General features: G+C 33.9%; 2 protein-coding genes across 2 annotated transcripts; one reads left to right on the plus strand and one right to left on the minus strand.

The window, feature by feature from the left end:
• The first annotated feature begins 946 nt into the window (after window positions 1-946).
• LOC131848672 (leucine-rich melanocyte differentiation-associated protein-like) lies at window positions 947-6,114 on the plus strand. Its single transcript, XM_059198596.1, has 6 exons — window positions 947-1,218; window positions 1,865-1,981; window positions 2,352-2,495; window positions 3,337-3,447; window positions 4,102-4,251; window positions 5,352-6,114. Exons 1-6 carry the CDS (start codon window positions 1,193-1,195, stop codon window positions 5,590-5,592), a joined length of 789 nt encoding a protein of 262 aa, XP_059054579.1. The 5' UTR covers window positions 947-1,192; the 3' UTR covers window positions 5,593-6,114.
• A 1,335-nt stretch (window positions 6,115-7,449) lies between these two features.
• On the minus strand, window positions 7,450-19,110 carry LOC131848705 (peroxidase-like). Its single transcript, XM_059198642.1, has 11 exons — window positions 18,650-19,110; window positions 17,342-17,550; window positions 16,611-16,784; window positions 15,574-15,767; window positions 14,381-14,579; window positions 13,294-13,491; window positions 12,835-13,018; window positions 11,956-12,183; window positions 10,022-10,085; window positions 8,742-8,940; window positions 7,450-7,842 (listed from the first exon to the last, which is right to left on the minus strand). Exons 1-11 carry the CDS (start codon window positions 19,108-19,110, stop codon window positions 7,649-7,651), a joined length of 2,304 nt encoding a protein of 767 aa, XP_059054625.1. The 3' UTR covers window positions 7,450-7,648.
• Window positions 19,111-20,728: the final 1,618 nt, after the last annotated feature.

The following is a 20,728-nucleotide window of genomic DNA, read 5'->3' on the forward strand; positions in this document are numbered from 1 at the left end:
AGCACACCTATATTATGTATGATGCATATTAACATAACAACGTCATATTTCATCACAAGAAAATTTCGCCTATTACACGCTTTCTGTCCAGTTGGTTTAATATACAATTTTATTTTAAACTAGCTGTCGTCCCCGCGACTTCGTTCTCGTGGAATATAACTTTATTGTTCTAAAATAAAAGTAACCTAAGTTACTCCTTATTACATCTGCTACATGCCAAAAAAGTCACATCAAAATCGGTCCAGCAATTTCAGAGATTAGCCGTATCAAACAGACCGACATACAAAAATTGATAAAAATTTTATTTTGTCTTATGTACTGTATTTATGTATATTCATATGCATGTAGTAAAAAAGGGTGATTTCAATATTACAAACACACTCCAATTTTATTTATATGTATAGATTTTTCTGTAAAGGTACATTCTTATATTTATTTAATATCTTAAGGAAGAATAATAGGTAAATAGGAATACACCTTGGTAACGAAATAAAGATAATCTTGGTAATTAAATAATTAAATAATATCTTTATATATTTATTTCAGAACATCTCAAATGTGTATTGTGTATTTTCTAAAAGACGACAAAAACAGCAGCTTCACTGTAATAGTAGTTTCTATGTCATTGGCAACATTAATTAAGAAAAAAACAATCTTAAAAGTCCAATATCAAAACAAAAACAGCTGTGTTTTTTATATTATAAATATATTTATTTATATAAAATACTTTATAAAACTTTGTGAATTATCTGACCTAATACAATTGACAATGTAATATTTGTTTACAAGAAGTAATTTAAATCGTATCTAATGTTAGTAAGTGCTTTATTTAAAATTGTGTTGTCTAATAAAGTTATAAATACTATAAATATTTGTATTACCTTTTTCTGGATATTTGAATAATAATAAAATTAGGGCAGATGAATAAACGAAATAAGAAAAGTTGGTAACGCGCCAAATTAAAATAAATTTGCATTTAAAATTATTTACTTTCCCCAAGTAAACATCTATGTACCTTATATCTTGGTTTCATTTCTCGTGTACCGAAGCATAAACTCACAGTAAAGAACGACGTTAGTGGGAAAATTTAAGAGCATTCATGTAATATCTATAAAAAAGAATATAACTGATCTTTTTTAATTTATTTATTAAAATTAATATTTACAAAATAAGTACCTAATTGAGATAATTAATGGCACAAACCATTTTTATTTCTATGTAAGTATATATATATTATATCACCATAAATAATGTCATTATAAAAACATCTTCAAACTTGTCTCTTGTCATAATTTGATTTTAATTGTAAATTAATTTTTTATATACCTAGATGTTATACCATATTAACAGTTATTTTTTCCTCTGAGAAATAGTAAGTAAAAGAGCAATACACATGTTTCTTGCTCGTACTTCTTGTGATGAGACTGAATTCCGAACGAGTGGTAGATAAAAAACAAATTGTTATGACTGTTCAAAAGTGCTTAAATTAAGTTTATTTGAATAAATGATATTCTATTCTATTAATATAAAAAAAAACAGAATAAAGTTACAAAAATATTTTTTCTATTTACTAAAGTTCTAAATTCTTTTCCTATGTGCATGTCAGTCAGTGTGTAAGACTCTATCAGAGAAACGCCTAATCCTCAGTCCTCGAGAAAGGCAGCATTTTCAATGTTGGATATATGTGGTAGGTCCATCAGAAGTTTCAGAGTAGAACACAATGAATAATAATCTCAGAATTAATAAGTATTATATTTTAATAGCAGATCACATTAATTCCTATCCTATTTATTACCTTAGAATAATACAAATTTCTCCATTTTATTAAATTTATATTTTAAATATTTAACGTATTGTTTTTTAGTATCCCAAGCACATCAGCCGCTGATGATGAAGTGGTCACAGTGGATGTCACCAGTAATGGACTGCTGGACTCCATTAGTGATATTCCCCAGCCTCTCATACCTCCTGACATAATCATGTAAGTATACTTATGTAGAGGAACGGCTGTTAATTTTTTTTTTTAATATTTTGTTTTTTCTAAAAAGCTTTTTAATAAAAAAACATGTGCATATCCAGGAATAGGGGGAACTGTCATACCATTTTATGAAACAATCTTTAATCTAAAAGAAATGGATGAAGGCCTCAGCCTCGGTAGTTTTTAGCTATTTAGCCACAGTGTTTTTAGTGAGTTGGAGTATCACAGTATCTGCTTGCCTTCCCTAAGAGATATTTCCTCAAACTAAAAAAAACAGGTGCTTGCAACATTCCATTGTCGTGTAATAAAAAAACATAATTTGAATCTTTTGTTATTACAGCAGCTATAAAAAATATTTGTTACTGATTCTCAGGTCAACAGATGGCAGTGCCGATAATGAGGATGACTCCACGAAACTCAATCTCGCTTATGAGAACCTGTATGAAATACCAAGGACCATTGTGGAACGATTTGCTGATTATATTACGTACCTGGATATCAGCCACAACAAAATCACGTAAATTATTTTTTTACATAATCTTCTTATATATAAAATGAAATGACGTCTGAACAGCTGAACCAATTTTAATAATTTTAGTTAAGAAATATTTATAGAACATCAAGGAGAAATTGTATAGAAAATAATAAAAACAACAATTTTATTTATTATTATCCCATACAAACTGTTCGTTCCTGTAAAACAGGAAGCGTTCAGAAATTTATTTTGTAACTAAATTTAAAAAAACATGTTATCATGAATAAAGAACTTCATTTTTTGAACTCGATTGAATATATAAGAATGTAACTAGTGGTCAGCCAGTGGTCGAAATTCGACTACAATTAATTTCACATTCAGTATAGATATATATATTAAAGAAAAACAATGATACTACTAATGACGTCCTCGGTGGTCTAGCGGTTTAGCACACCGCCGTACTACCGACGGTCGCGGATTCGATTCCTAGCACGGCATAAACATTTGTATTCATGAGTATGATTGTTTGTATCGGTCTGGGTATTTTCTATGTATGATATGTATGTATTTACAAAAAAAAACTATGTATTTGTATCAGTTGTCTAGTACCCATAACACAAGCTTTAGCTAGCTTAACTTGGGTCTAGATGGCGCTGTGTGAATTGTCCTGAGATTATTATTATTATTATTATTACTAATCCATTGTCATTTCAGAGGACTAAAGTGTTATGCCTCTTATCCTGTAATTTGACTACCTTATATCACCCTACAACCAAACCAAGACCTACAAAGTAATCTGCAATTAAAACTCACGACGCCTCGATCTAAATCCTAGAAGTAAACCTATGTACTCCAAGTAATGCGTCCTTCAAATACTCCACAGAAATCTGGACGCACTGGTTCACTTCAGACACCTGACCTCGTTGATAGCTGACAACAATCCCGTCACAGAGAATTGCATTCTACCGCCTTTACCAAAGTTGCAGTTGTTATGGTAAGATAACATTTTAGCACCAAAATTAATAGCTGAATCACAGCAGAATTAATTTATTAATGAATGAATAATCTATATAAATAAATATAATTGTTGTGTTTATTTGTAATTTATGCTAAATGCGTATGTGCTGATTTTACTTTAATACATACAAAATAATTTAAAGATATCTGGTTGTCTGTCTGGATCGATTTTGATAGTACTTTCCCTCGCAGATAGCTAATATTATAATGAGTAATTTAGGCTACTTGTATTTTAGAAAAATAAAAGTTGGCTAGTTAATAATAAATGATCTGTTCAACTTAATTACCTCAAGTTATTATTATTCTTTAATAGATTTAAATTATTTTGTTTAATTAGTATAGACTAATACCTGACCACTGTTATTGAGTCCACAACCATATTGCACGATGGGCCTCATCTCAATTTCGGAATTTCGGTCGCCAATAAAGGTCTTAATGTTTCCGGTGGATATGTGGGCCCTCTACTTTAGCATATTATTACAAAACTGAGACTGTTATTAACATTCATACTCACTAATACGAATGTTTGTACCGTGCGATGAATTGAAGCCGCGACCATCGGAAGTAACGCGGTGTGCTAAAACCCTAAACCACCGAGGTCGTCAGATAAAATAATAAACATAAATTTCAGGTTGAACCGGTGTAAAATATCTTCGCTATACCCGTGGGTGGGTAAATTGAAGGAGTCATGTCCGAATCTCAGCCACTTGTGCCTGATGGGCAACCCTGCAGCGCCGAGTTACCTCAACGGGGGTACATTCTACGAGTATCTACAATATAGGTATGTATATATTTTAGGGTTTTTTTAAAAAAAAAAACCCTTTTTCAGAATTAGCTACCTAGACCCGTCAGGGACAAGAATTGAAGGATATTCTTAGGTGCGATGGTTTTTATCTTCTCGGGAAAGAGTGTAAACTTTCCAAAGGAGATTTTTCGTTTATGCTTGAGTGGGCTACAACCACATAAAATGTGTAGTGGCGTTTCCTCTTCAGTTTGGCAAAATCTGCAGATTTTTGTTGTGCATAGGCCTAGGCTTAGTTTGGGGTTGCCAACCCCACATTTAAGAAATCAGGATTTGAAGTTTAAACACAGGATGTAATAATAGAGTTGCAATAGTTAAATTAATATGTAGAGAAAATAGGTGCAATGAAATTCAAGTAATTAATATAATCATATTTTTTTATTCTCTCATCTGCAAAGGAGTCATTTATTGACGACGGCCTAAAAAAACCATCTATATTTATATCAGTTATCTAGTACCCATCACATAAGCTCTGCTTGGACTAGATGGCGCTGTGTGAATTGTTCTGAAGTATTCTCACGTCATCCGTCACTCACCTTATACAGCTCTCTGCCATATACACTTTCTTTAAGACAATTTATTGTTAATCTTATATTCTTTCATTGTACTAATTATTTGTTAAGGGTAGCATCCATAAAATACGTGAGATGTTTAAGGGGAGAAGGGTCGCGGCAAATATCACGCAATTTATTTTTCTGATTGAAACAAAATAATTATACTATTTTGGTCCTTTTAAACCAGATTGTACATGCTTATTACACTTATAACTCTCAGCAATATTGATTACTAGTCTTAACTAGTCGTAAAAAAGCACGAAGCAAGTTTATTTTTTCTTCTTACAATTATAAGGTTAGTTAGGTTAATAGGTTGAATATAATCTCACGACATCTCACCATACAGAAAATTAAAAAAAAACACTATGTCTATTATATTTTTACATTTATTGTTACCGACCCTGAACATATTATTATTTCACAATTCCACAACATACATTTAGTAATTTTATAGTTACAACTATTATTATTATTTATCTGCTTCATTTTCACAACTTTTACATTAAAATGTATCTTCTAAAACAGATTATTCGTGATATCCCAATTCCCATCACTGAACCACCTCGACGACAGGAACGTGACGGATGACCAGCGGCAGGAAGCTCAGAGGCTGTACAAGAGGCCGCTGCTGGAGAGGTTCGTGAACCCTCGCTCCAGCGGGCTCGGCCAGCTCATACATACCTCAGTCACATGGAGCAACGTCCAGAGTAGGCTCAACTCGCTTTTGGGTAAAGAGCCGGAGCGCAACAGAAATCTTTTGATATAAATCTTATCTTAATCTTAATGATAATATTATAAATGCGAAAGTTTGTGAGTATGGATGTTTGTTACTCTTTCACGCAAAAACTATAGAACGGATTTTGGTGAAAGTTTACAGTAATATAGCTTATGCATCAGAATAACATGTAGGCTATATTTTATATTGAAATTAAACTCGGATGAAACCGCGTGCACAGCTAGTACTAAATAATGCTCTCATAAAAGTTTGCCGGAAATATTTGTTGTGTTCACCTATGTGGTCCTAGTATATTTGTCGTCATCTCCATAATATCGGTTTCGACGATTTACGCAGGCGGAGCATCAGTGAAGTATGATAAGGTAAACATGTGGTCAGATCAGTTAGCCAGCCGTGGTAAATTTATCATGGTGGTTTCTAGGGAACTGCGTGGAGGTAAACTTGACATGGTACATGCGTCAGTAATGGCGTCAACAATCCCCTTTCTTCTCTATATTTCTTATTTATAAAGTCAATATATGACAACATATGTTCGGTAAAGGCATTTAATATAAATATTATAAAAACTCGAATGTTTGTGTGTATATATTGATAGATGAATGGACGGATGTTTGTTACTCTTTACATACATTCATACATACAAGTCATTGAATTTACATACAAAATATTGAATGGATTTTGATGAAACATTACAGTAATATAGCTTATACATCAGAATAACACATAGGTCTCTACATTTCACGCAAGTGTAACCGCGAGCACAGCTATTAATAATAATAATAATCTCAATTTACAAATATACTAATTCTAATTATACATTTAGTACTCGCTTTTGAAATAGGTAAACTTGTGCCTCGAATATTATTAGATGTGACACATTATTAAATTAGAACAAATGTAAATTCCAATGTCATAACTTAATTGTATAATTAAAGTTGTAAAGATGATGTTTGGCCAGCGTTAATTTTATTATTTAATAGAAAAGGTTTGTTCTTGATAAACTATTTCGGAAAAGAGAATCAACCGGGGAAATGAAATCTGATTGAAAATTTTCTTCTTTTAATACCTGACGCAAGAAGAGGGATGTTATGTGTGACGTTACGCTAGCTAGCTACGATACCACAGACCGACGTCTGTGGTACCGTAGCTCCTATAGGAATGGACCGATTATAATGAGTTTTTTTTATTGTAATCAATATGGTACTTAGCTATAATTTGTCGATCTGTTCTACACGTCTTATTCTATAGAGTTTTTTGTGTCAGGGGGTTGTTTAAAATTGTACTTTTTTATTTAAGTCTAATATGCACTTTGTATTATGTAAAAGTGTTTAATAAGAATAAAAGACATTTATTTATCATTTTTAATTAATTCAACTGGAGTTGTAATTAAAAGTACTGCTATTATAGGAATATCTCTGATAATATAAGTTAATAATAATATTTTTATTGAGAATAATTTTATATACATTATTTTTACTATGTATAGTAATAAAGCGAGTCAATTATTATATTATTGTACAAATTTTATTGAATAAAAAGAAATATTTTTTACAAATTTATTTCATTTCCTATATACATAATTTTGTGTAAAATTAAGGTACACATTTTTCGTACTTAGTTCTGCCGAAACACATTTATATATTTTTAGTTTTGCCGAATGTGTGTTGACCTTTATTTTTCAAATCTGATATAATTCGAAAAAAATCCTTTATACAGTTAATAAGCCGATTCTTGAATAAAACATCACGCTATTAGTCTTTAGGAGACAAGCACAAATAATAATATTAAGACTACTAATTCGATGAGTTATGACGGCCTGGGTGGTTTCTATGGTCGCGGGTTCGATTCATTCATGAGTATGATTGCTTGTATCTGTCTGAGCGTTTTCAATGTACAATATTTATGTATTTACAATAAAGATTAAGTATTTGTATCAGTTGTCTAGTATACAACACAAACTCTGTTTAGTTTGGGACTAGATGGCGTCCTGAGACTCATTATTATGTATGAAATAAGGACTGTGGCAATTTTTTCAAATAAAAGGGTGACTAAACTTCAAGTGGATCCGCCGTATAGGACTAGTATTTTATGAGTCAAATAACGTGGGTGACCTCCACGAGGTCAAGTCTACATATGGTATGGCGTTGTAGTCGTTACAGCTGTACTTGGGGTTGTACGAGCCCTCCACCTCGAATGCTCGCCGCTGCACGTAGTACACGTGGTCGGTGTTGTCGCATATCAAGCGGGCCATTGACGCCTTTTTAATTTGTTGCAATTGTTCTGTAAAAACAATTCATATATATGTATACGTGAAGCAAAACCTTTGTAACAAAATTGCGCGAACAGACGAGTTTGAAAATTCGCACACTTACACATATAGTAATTATAATGTAAATAATATAAATGACGTAGTGGAGCAACTTGAAATAGTCATGCTCGCTATGAAGTTCAAACTTGTGGCGGCGTGGTGGGTCGGGTCGATGTGCTCCCTTTAATATGGTTAAGTGCAATGATGGCTGGCTCATCCGTCATACTCGTGAACGGGTGCTGCTTATGAGGACTGGTCTGTTCAGGTTGCGAACACTGATTAGATATTTCGTTTTTTTTTTCAATAGCATATGCTGGTGGTCACTATTCTCCCAAGTTTGAATTTAAATGAATCTGGTGTATTATTGTAAATATGTACAAATTTAAAAAAAAATACGAGCCGAGTTTCTTGTCAGTTCTTCTCATCTCGAAATCATTCAGAACTGATGGTAGATTTGACATATCATAAGAGTCTGTAATAGATCTACATGAACTATTTGAATTTGAATTATGAATATTTTGAATTTGAATTTGAATTATTTATTTATTTCTCCTCACAAACATTGTACACATTGGGAACAGTTACATGTAGTTACAGTTACAGTTACATTTAGATAATGCATTGCATATATTTATTATCACAATCAATTGTTGTGAGAAGCTGGTGTCTGAAATAAGTTAAAACCTGTAATACAGATCACATATGTAGAGAAGGACTGCAGGATGCCAATATTTTTTTATAGTAATGCCTAAAAAATACATTACATCAAAAAAAAAATGATTACTCACACTATCAGGTGAAATAAATAAAACGTGGAACGATCCTGTGATTTTTCCTAATGAAGGTCGAATAATTTCTTGAATATATTTACCTGATGTGAAGGAATGAGGCATCTCGGCATTGTCGTAAAAAAATCTATCTCCAATCCTTGTTCTGTAGAACTGTTCCGCCACGATGCACTGGAAGGTGTGACCGAGCATCGAACCGTGGACGCTGCGCTCCATTGCACCACCAACGAATAAGTCCACGTCATCGACATTCTCGTACATTTGCGATAACGCATTTATACGCTAAAAGAAAACAAAGTATCTAAGTAAATATATATATACAACGGACTATATTCTGAAGAATTGTTTGACAGGATGCCTTCAAACCCGCGGAAGGCCAAAGAATAGAAATAATCTTTATTCAAATAAACTTAATATAAGCACTTTTGTATAGTCACATTTTTTTATTCTCCCGCTCATTCAAAAGCAGACTCATCACAAGAAGAACGAGCAAGAAACTTGTGTGTTGCTCTTTTAAATGAATATTGATTTAATTATTTATATTAACAAGGATTCCGTATGCGACAATCAACATAGAAACCGCTACGCACTTAATCTCTGTTCAATGTCCGCGCTATCAATTTTAAGTTAGATATTTTCTACAAAAACATTATTAATATTTATAAATTCTTCAATTTTATAATAGGCCTTTTTACAAAGATTTATAGATAAAGATAAAGAATATTTTATAAGACATCTTTTTTCTGGCAATTTGAGTACAGATTTTAATATAAAAAAAAAGATTCTGGCAGTTTGTTGTAAAACTACGCAATTTCCATAAAACGAATACTAACTAACGAATACTAACTTTTAAAACTAGTTTGTTGATTACGTAAGCTTTTATTAGTGTAATCGCCTACATCTTTAAAACTGTCAATGTTTTTCCTGGCATACATGATATTTTCGTATTTGTTTTGAGAAGCATCGGTGAGGATATTTATATATAATACATGCTGTTAATAACATAAAATTCCACGCGGACGAAGTCACGGACTTTGTCTCGCGTGGAATTTTATTTTATTTTTCTAAAATAAAAGAACTTTTCTAAAATAATAGTAGCCTAAATAACTCCTTATGGTCTCCTTACGTCAAAATCAGTCCAGCCATTTCAGTGATTAGCCGGAACAAACAGACCGACAGATAAAAATTGTAAAAATTGTTATTTTGATGTACGTACCGTATTTACATTCATATGCATATAGTAAAAACAGTTATTTCAATATTACAAACAGAGACTCCAATTTACACATAAGATGCCGTATAGATTACACATAGGATGCCGTAACAGACCGTGGTGGAATTCTAGAATTATAAAAATACTTACATCTTGTGATATTTCCCCAGACAGATCTTGAAAAGTCACAGCTTTAGACAAGCCACAGATTTCTCTGAAATGATATTTCAAGAAATATTATATTAATAATACTTATATATACTATTACTACTTATATAACCAGTTACATAATAAAAAATTTTGGAAGAGTTCTTTGACACTGACATAATATTTTTGTATATTAGATGCTAGCTTTGCCCGCGTGAAATTTATAAGCTCTATGTTATTTTGAAGGATAAGCTATATTACTGTAAACTTTCATAAAAATCAGTTCAATAGTTCTTGCATGAAAGAGTAACAAACATTGATACTTACAAACTTTCCGTTTATAATATTGTGCCTACACTTGTAATACACATTTCCGTCGACACTTGCGACCCTTCCATTAGTTTACGTCTCCACTAACATAAATTTAAGTTAAGTGTAAAATAAGTCCACGTTCCGACTCCGCGTCGGCTGGAAGCGTTATTTATAAACCATGTAGCACACTACCAATACACTTAATAATCCTTACTAATATTATAAATGCGAAAGTAACTCTGTCTGTCTGTTTCGCTTTCAGTCCAAAACTACTGAACTGATTTCAATTAAATTTTGTACACAGATAGTCTAGACCCTGAGAAAGGACATAGGCTACTTTTTAATGCGAATAACGGATTGTAAGGGGCTGAAAGGGGAGATGAAGGGATAGAACCTTTTAGCTTTAATCTTGAAACTTATTATTTAGACTGTTCATTAAATATAAATAAATATGACTAAGCTTGTAAAATTGTTATATTTAAGGGGGTAAAAGATAGGGGATGAAAGTTTGCATAGAAAATCGTCATTCTTGAAGTTTTAACGAGAAATCTTTTTTCTTTCCCATTTTGGGTTACATTATTATACTAGCTGTCCCGGCAAACGTTGTTTTCCTTAAAATAAAAAAAATTAGGGGTGGACTACCCCTAACATTTAGGGGGATGAAAAATAGATGTTGGCCGATTCTCAGATCTACTCAATACGCTCACAAAATTTCATAAGAATCGGTCAAGCCGTTTCGGAGGAATATGGGAACGAAAACTGTGACACGTGAATTTTATATATAAGATTAATACGCGGACGAAGTCGCGGGCACAGCTAGTGTGTAATAAATAGTGCAATTATTTTACCGGTATACTCACTACCTACATACAACAATAAATAAAATATTATGTAGCGGCACCTCATCATAACATATATAACACTACAGTGATGAGGATAACCACCAAATTAAGACTAGCTGTACCCTCGTTTTTACCCGTAAAAAAATTATAACCTATGTTATTCTGATGTATAAGTATGATGTATATTACTGTAAAGTTTGATAACATCCGTTCAGTAGTTTTTGAGGCAAAGAGTAACAAACATCCGTGCATACTCACAAACTTTCGTGTTTATAATATCAGAGCTGCAGTGACACGCTGCAGCACCAGCTGAGCGGAGGCTTTTCAGCTCATAGATATTAATTTTTAAGTTTTCTATATTTTTACTCTGTATGTGTACGATGCTGAATAAATGATTATTATCTATACATATAAATAAAATTGGAGTGTCTGTTTGTAATATTGAAATAACCGTCTTTTACTACATGCATATGAATATAAATACGGTACAGTCAACAAAATAACATTTTTTTACCATTTTAGTCTGTATGTTTGTTCCGGCTAATTTCTGAAATGGCTGGACCGATTTTGACGGATCACTTTTTGGCAGGTAGCTGATGTAATAAGGAGTAACTTATGCTATTTTTGTTTAAGAAAAAATCTTTTTTTTTAGAGAAATAAAGTTAAATGCCACGTGGACGAAGTCGTGGGTACAGCTGGTTATTATAAAAGATACATAATTAATTCCATAGCAGAGTTCGCGGCATAGAGTTGTATTCCTCATCTTTCATAATGTAACATCACCTGTAATCGTTATAAGAGGCGATACCGTGATCTCGGCCTCTCTGTATGTCCACAGCGATGAGGTCCAGCCCCCATTGGTTGCGAGATTTGAACAGGTGGTTGGTAACTTCTTCCGTGCAGAAGGGATCAGCCTCGTGGCAGGGCTGCGCGATCATCCCGCGGACAACGTCATCGAACGCCTCCGCAGAATATTCTAGAAGACTCGGGTTGAAGTAGTGGTCGCTTAATCTGTAATGGGGAGATAACAATGAAGGAAGAAAGAAAGAAAAACATTTATTGCTAACCATTATTAACCACCGTAACTCTACTGTTCGAGGCCCGTGGCAAATTCGTTGGATGCCTCCTTCCTCTTTTTTATAACAAATACATTAAAATTTTAATACATTTTTTACTGGCGACTAACTATTTAAGTTATCTAATAATTATTTAAGTTATCTACTTTAACTCAGTAGATAACTTAAATAAATTAAAAACAAAATATTTTTTTTAATTAGAAGTTGGGATTCTCTAGTTGAGGTTCCTTGGTATTTTACCGAATTGACACCTAATTTACGCTATCAATAGACTATTGCAAAAACAACATGCATGATGACTAGCCCACAGGACACTGCAAATTAAACAAACATGGCAAACCTAGGCCTGTGCAGAACAAAAATTTGCAGACTTTCCCAAACGTCACTACACATCCTACACACCCATGCATAAACATAATAGCTTCTTTTCTATGCTATGCTATGCTTCCATTCTTGTCCCTAACGGATCTAGGTAGCGAACTCTGAAAAAAGGGCGAGCACAATAGATCTATGTAGGTCGCAGTGCTACAGGGCCAAGCTCCTGACAATAGCCCAAACCCTCAATAAAAAAAATAAAAACACTCACTTATACAAATACGCGGCATGGTAACTCCACGGGCAGGTCATGATCGAGTCGGGTATAACGGAGTGGAGGAACCTGAAGGCGCCCGCTCCGAACCCGTTAATGACTCCAGCATTGACATCCTCGTTATAGTCGTGGCTGTAGAGAGTCGACGGTGAGATCCGGTAGTAGCGGTAGTAACTTTCACCTGAATATTAAAAAAAACATTTTCAAAAATCAATTAAACATGTACCTATAGCATGTTGCGGGTGACATTTCATTTCAATCTTAAAAGTTGCCGCGATTTACAAATGATGACTTAGTATTTCAGATGTAACGTATTCGTAATATATTAAATCAATAATATAACTATAGTAATTTAAATTTAAACCAGACCAGAATGTTCTAGTCTACAAATACAGTCAACTGTCATAAAAGTATACCACGAGCAAACATATACTTTTCAAGAACAAATGATCTCACCAAAATTGAGAGGCAACCACTCCTGATAAGTTATATGCTGTATTTCAGCGATAACAATCTTCCGTGTCTCCTGGTACAGCTTCTCATCTGACCATAGAGGGTTCAGGGATGCCAAAATATCGGCTACTCTGTTGTGCTCCCGCAGAAGGAGTGTCTGGAGGAGTGCTAGAGTCGGAGTTTGGTTTATTCTGACGTCACCTAAAAGAAGAATTTACAAAAGTATAATACAATTATTTTTAAGAAATAAATAACCATGGACAACTTATACTGTGCCACCTAGTGACAAAGAGCCTGGAGGAGTGCCAAAGTCGGAGTTTGATTTATTCTGACATTACCTAAAAAGTAGAATTTACAGAACAATTTTATAAGAAATTATCCCCTCAAAGTAAATATTTAATTTACACTTTATACAAACATGTGTCTGTAAAAAAATCTAGTGTTAGTGAATACGCAGGAGTGATCCTATGACCTACGTTACAAAATAAATAAATACATACAACTTATACAATGCCATCTAGCGGGAAATTAAAGAATTAACTCTGAGAAAATGAACAACTGATAGGTAACTTTTATCCGCAACTTCATTATAATCAGCATAACGACACGCCAGAAAGTGATCTACATTTACAATTGTAAACATGCCTTGTCCGTACATAAAAAAAATTAATAATTGTATAAACGAAGTAAAAAAATATTTAATAATTTTTGTCTTCTCAGAAACAATTTAATTTATAGCGATATTGTCTGTTTTTTTTTCAGATACAAGACAGAATATATATGTCCTCATATCTATCGTCATGCCAAATTTCATTAAGACCTGTTCTGTCATTTAGTCGTGAAGAGGTAAACAGACAGAAACACTTTCTTATTTATCATAGTAATATGGATTTTAATACTGAATATCATACGTACAAAGTTACGGGCATAGCTAATAAAAACATCAAAGTATTATTAGTATTACTATATTATTATTATCACAGAAACATTGTTATGATATTAGATGTACATAGATTATAATTTTGTATTTTAAATTCATGAATTAACAAATAAATAAAAAACAATAGCACAATCAACGACAATACATTACCTGCCAAATAACAAGGTTCAGACGTATTCCTCAGGTCACATACAGATTTATCATCCACGGAAGGCAAGAATCCTCTCTTGCACTTCTCCCTAGTTTCCTGTCGTAACCTGCCACCCGACTTGGTTCTCAGGCGCGAGGCTAGCTTCTTCTCCGGCCCATAAATAGGCGAGCCGTCTAAATAACTCGTCACTGTGTTCATCTGAAATATTATAAGAATTTATTTGTTTATTTAATTCACTAATGGCCTATATGGTAAACCAGGAGTGTACACAACAAAAATCTGCAGATTTTGCCAAACTGAAGAGGAAACGCCACTACACATCCTATGTGGTTGTAGCTCACTCCTGAATTAACCTTTATGGTAAGTTTACAATCCTCCAATTCTTGTCCCTGACGGGTCTAGGCAGCGAACTCTGAAATAGGGCGAGCACAATAGATCTATGTAGGTCGCAGTGCTACTGGTCCAAGCACGTGACAATACCCCAAACAACCCAATAAAAAACCTGGCCCATATTGTAAATACCTTACAGACTAACATACATATGAATTATATTAAAATTAATATAAAATGTCTGTGTGGTCACAGCACTGATGATCTGCGGCAATCTGCTAGCGTCGATACACCACACCCTTCGGCCAGTAGTCCTTCACCAAGGTGGGCTGCATGTTGGTGTGAGCCCGACCTACAAACGCCTTGAAACTCTATTACATTAAAATATATAGAAAATAGCCATACCGTTACGAACAATCATACTCATGAATGTTTGCACCGTGCGAATCGAACCCATAACCATCTGTAAAGCGGTGTGTAAACCGCTAAACTACCGACGCCGTGAAATATATAATTTCATTCATTCATTCATAATTTAAGAGCTACGCTCTTGTCGGTGGAGCTCTTGCCACTTTCCGCGATCTTCCATCATGCTCTTTACTTCTAATTAATTCTCTCTAATAAATAACTAATAAAAAATATATAATATAAGTACATAATATAAAACAATACGCAGAAGAGCAAACAAGTTGCATAAATTTAACTCCAAAATTAAATTTTGTAAAAATAATTATTAACTTTAATTGGATAGGTATGAATATGAATTTTAAATGTGATGGATTATATACTTTTTATTCCACAAGTGTACCTAACAGTACGTAATATTATTTAATATGTCCTAATAGTATTTAATAATAATTACCTGTTCTGCGTACCCTAAACTACAATCATCTCTAGGGGTAGTAACGCTTCTGACTAGATTAAGACATTTTATCCCATGGTAACGGTGGAACGGGTCATCCTCAGGAACGGATATCGGTATACAATTCACATTCTGCCACTCTGGCTGAAGAATATCAATCCCTTCACCGAGACAGCACTGGATGCCTCCTTCATCTGAAAATATATGTTAACTCAAATATTAAATCTGCTTTTTAGAACTATTTTCATTAAGTTGGATTATGTAATAGGAATTTTGCAATAAAAATGATTTTGGCCTCTTAACCCTCGCATCGCAAATATTGAAGTTAATAATCTCAATTTTTCTCAGCAATTAGAAACCATTCGTCGCTGATACTTATGTACATTGATTGATTGATTGACGTGATTGATCTCGTTACGTGAACTTTTGTAGCAGAGAAAAAACTCTGAAACAATGGTCTTATAAAACTTAGATTTACATGGTAAACACTTAAATAGAGCAATTCAGATGTATATAATAACTAAGAGTTTTATTTTAAACAACATAAATTGTTTTTGTGCAGGCAGAGCTAGCGAGCGCTGATGAGTCGATCCCCAACATGTAAAACGCGGTGTATGATATGAGGTATGCCTGTTTTGAAATAATCTTTATCATGGCGGCGCCTTTATTATTCATAGACATTATTTTGTCTCACCTATACTTCCATAAATAAATATATAATAATAATAATAAGTAAGTTGCCATCTCCTCTCCTTAAGAGGGGAGATGTGATTTTTTTTTGAAGTTTAGAAATAATTATAATAATCTCAGGACAATTGACACAGCGCCATCTAGACCCAAGTTAAGCTAGCTAAAGCTTGTGTTATGGGTACTAGATGACTGATATTAGTGCCGGGCGAGGAATCGAACCCGCGACCATCGATCGTAAAGCGGTGTGCTAGACCACTAGACCACCGAGGTCGGCAAATTTAATTAGTAATATCAGAGTTTTAAATTAATTAATAATTAAAATTAATTATTTATTTTCGTTTACTCACCTGTAGATTCCATAACCTGTAGCATCAGGTCGTGGGTGACGAACTGGCCCCATTGCATGTTCATGTAATTGAAGACACGGCTGGAAATCTGCTGGTCTGAGAACATACGCGTAGACAGCACGCGTGGATTTGGGAGAGGGTGACCACTCTTTGCTAACGGCATGGCATATATTCCTTTAAAAAAATCATCATTAATTATTACATTCGCAGCGACTGCGGTTACTGGTACAGAGACCCAACCTTTATAACATTAGCTTAATTGTTCCAATATTATACAATCAACCAATCAATAAGTCACAAAATTAAATATACGACCTATAAAATAGATATAAACTTAGTATAAGCACTCAGGGACAGTCATATTATTTTTATTCTACCACTCATTCTGAAGGCAAACTCAGCCCAAAAAGAACGAGAAAGGCTTATAGAACTCGCTGATGTAACTTTCAATAAGATAATAGATTGGTCCACATTTCAAAATCTAATCTAATCTTAATAATTTTTCAAACGCAAACGTTTGTAAGTATGGATGTTTGTTACTCTTTCACGCAAAACTTACTGAACCTTTTTGATGAAACTTTACAGTAATATAGCTTATACATCAGAATAATACGTACACTATAATTTTTATTGAAATTTGAAACCGCGGGCACAGTTAGTATTATAATATAAATATACTCTTTTTAAGAGAGATCTTAATAGTTTATTCTTATCTAAGCTCATAAACGCACCATCCGCATACCGTGGTGTGGCCAGCCTTGTAAATGGAGCTCCGCTGCGGCCCCACGCCGCCCGCCGCAGATTATTACACGTGCCGTCGATGCTGCGGTACTTCGTGTTGTGACATGTGACGTGGACCGGCCTGCAGGAGGAACCCTCGTGGATCCTTATCACTTGGTGTTCGAGGAATGAGAGGAAGGTGTTGGATGTTGCTCCTGAACTGCGTAGACGAAATATAGCAAACATATAGTTTTATATATTGACCCATTTTGAATCCTAACTGTCTAGTTCAGCTAGCAAATTGAGTTTAAAAAAAGTGACAAGAAATTTGTAAATTTTTATATTACCTACTATTATTTTTGTGTTTTGTATTGTGGTGAACGCAACAGTTGACTTGCCCACATTTCGCTGGATATTAAAAAAATTCACAATTCAAAATATCTTTATTCATATGGGTTTATTACAGACTCTTATGATATGTCAAATCTACCGTCAGTTCGGAATGATTTTGTGATGAGAAGAACTGACACGAAACTAAGCTCATATTCGTTTCAAATAAATGTTGTACATATTTACAAACATATATTTGAACATGTCAGGGACCGAGCCTACTGCCGTCACTCGAATGTTTTTTTTTGTTTTATATCGATTATGGATTATAATGAAATAATACACTTGCCTGCGCTAACGATTTACGCTGGCAGGGCACCAATGAAGGAAGATATGATAAAGACGAAGTCAGGTCAGGTCACGATGATTTCCAGGGATCGTGTGGAGGTCGACCTGATAGACATTACATTGCCAGCAAAGGGGCCACTAGTTCTTATTACTAACAATCACCTCCCCCCCCTCCTTCATATCGATGTTTCTTGATATATCTTTTTTTTCGGACTATAGAGCGGCTAAAGATCAACTCCCGCCTGACGGATAGGACTTTACTCTAAGGGCACCGCTAGTGGTTCGAACCTATTATCGTATTTGTATCAGTTGTCTAGTATCCATAGCATAAGCACTGCTTAACTTGACACTAGATTGCTATTATTACTATTTTTATTTTCCAACCGACTTTCCTTCAAAACATGACATACTATAGAGGTGCTCAGACTCATAATGATGGTTTTGTGTTATAAAACATGACTTGTAATTCACAAAAAATAACGCCACAAACCCCAAACACCCAAAAATAAACTTTCAATCAATTAAATTTCTTTTCACAACTATATCTACACTGTTTCTAACTACACCATTTAATATTATAGTCGTAAAGTTATACTAATTTCGTTATATAACTAATTTTGTATTCTGGATGCGTTACAAACCTCGATAATCTCATCTGCAGCAGCTTAGTAGCCGCTAGAAGCTCCTGTGATGCTTCTGAAGCCTTTTTTAGCTCAGCAGGACGTGATGCAGGATAGAAGTGCATCAGTCCTGGAGGGTATACGTCAAGAGTGATCCCGCTGCGCACTAGCTGGTTGCCTCGTTGTGTATTCTGCCGGGAAATTTCACGACCACATCGAATGCATTCCGAGAGTAGCTCAGAAGTTGTAGGATTGTCTTCTATAACTTCTACAACACACTTGTCTATGGTACGTAATTTGAATATATCCTGAATTATAGAAGACGTGTCAGCTAGAAGTGGGCATAGTGATGGCAGAAGATCCTCAGTCAAAAACTCCAATCCTGAATTATAACAACCACTCACAATCACCAACAAAAAATAAAATAACAATGTTGTTCTCGAAATAGTACTCCTTCCACGACCGAAAATTTCCATGCCCATATTCATTTACACTTGGCAACCTTGACCTTTTAGACATTAAAAAAAAATACACGCCACATTTTTAATCAACTAAATGGTGTTTGTTAAATAATTAAAAAAAATAATTAGAGTCTCTGATTTACGTGTTAGTCGCACTACTGAAGCGTAAAGTTGAATTTAATATCACAAATTACTCGATCTAATCACATCACGTACAATAGTTACAAAAATAATGTTGTACCGTTACACTTGTTACAGAATGACCGCTTTTATCTCAATACGTATAAAGTACATTTTAGATCGTATCCTCATTAAAAAAAAATATTACCCAATTAAATAATTGCGCGAACTTCTAATTGTTACATAAAAGGATAGGGCATGTTTTGTATTATTTATTTACACAACTGTCTGTGTATCTAGGAATGTTACATTATTTGTAACAATTATTTTCTATTCTATTAGAAGTTAACAAAATTACGTAGAAGTATTTTTATGGATGATAACGATATTGTGCACCACCCACCTGCTCTTACAGATGGTTTCCACGGGGAAGGTGGAGGTCGTGGAGGTCTCAGTCCCCGCACCCGCCAGCGTAAATCGTTAGTGCAGGTGGGTGCACCATTCCATTGTCAATAAAAAAAACATTACACCTTGTGGAAGGGGAGTTTCAGTAATGTGGAGTAATCAAACATGATGTAATATAGTACATAGTAATGACTAGCAATGTATCATGGTCAGGTTCAACTGGAAACCATTGTAATAAACTCCTGGTGAACTGAATTCCTTTGTCACGGTAGGCTAATCGCACTGACCTTATGCTCATCTTATCACCGTCCACTGGTGCCCCGCTAGCATAAACCTTTTCCGCAGGCGGGCTTACCTTTCCATTATCACCGATAAAGAGACCAAGTTTCCCATACTTATTCTCTTATAATAACCCTGGACAATTCACAGCGCCATCTAGTCCCAAGCTAAGCAGATCCGATGTTATAGGTACTAGAGAACTGATTCAAATAAATACACATTTTTTTGTAAATACATACATAATATTCATAGAAAACACATACACTAATACAAGCAACCATACTCATAAATACAAATATTTGTTCCGTGCGAGGAATCAAACCTGCGACTATAGAAAGTAAAGCGGTGTGCAAAACCGCTAGACCACCGTGGCTGTCAATAATACATAATCTCTTATCTGTGCTAAGGATCCGATGCCATGTTAGGTTAGTTAGGTATTTATAATTTAAAAAGTAATAATTGAAATTTTATTTATTACTAAAAAACCAGGGTTATACTATGTACTCATATGTTGACACAATTTATAAAACAAACTAAGTCACTGACAGAATTGGGCAATTACATAAAAAAAATACGATAATAATTTTCATATTAGTTGTAACTATAATAAAACACATTAAAATATACAAACAATATATATTTTATACATATATGTCTTAATAAAATAATTTAACTTACTTAAAATTTAACAATTAAGTACCTATTTATATGTATATTAGAGAACTATTAACATTTTATTTTTTACACTTATATTTACATTAATGTCTAGTGTTTACTACTCGTTTTCTTTCACTCCTTATACCTTCATATCTCATACCTAATCCAGTGGACTGTA

Source organism: Achroia grisella, unplaced genomic scaffold (genome assembly GCF_030625045.1).
Source record: "Achroia grisella isolate CSIRO2021 unplaced genomic scaffold, CSIRO_AGI_Agris_v1 utg567, whole genome shotgun sequence".
Lineage (NCBI taxonomy): Eukaryota > Metazoa > Arthropoda > Insecta > Lepidoptera > Pyralidae > Achroia > Achroia grisella.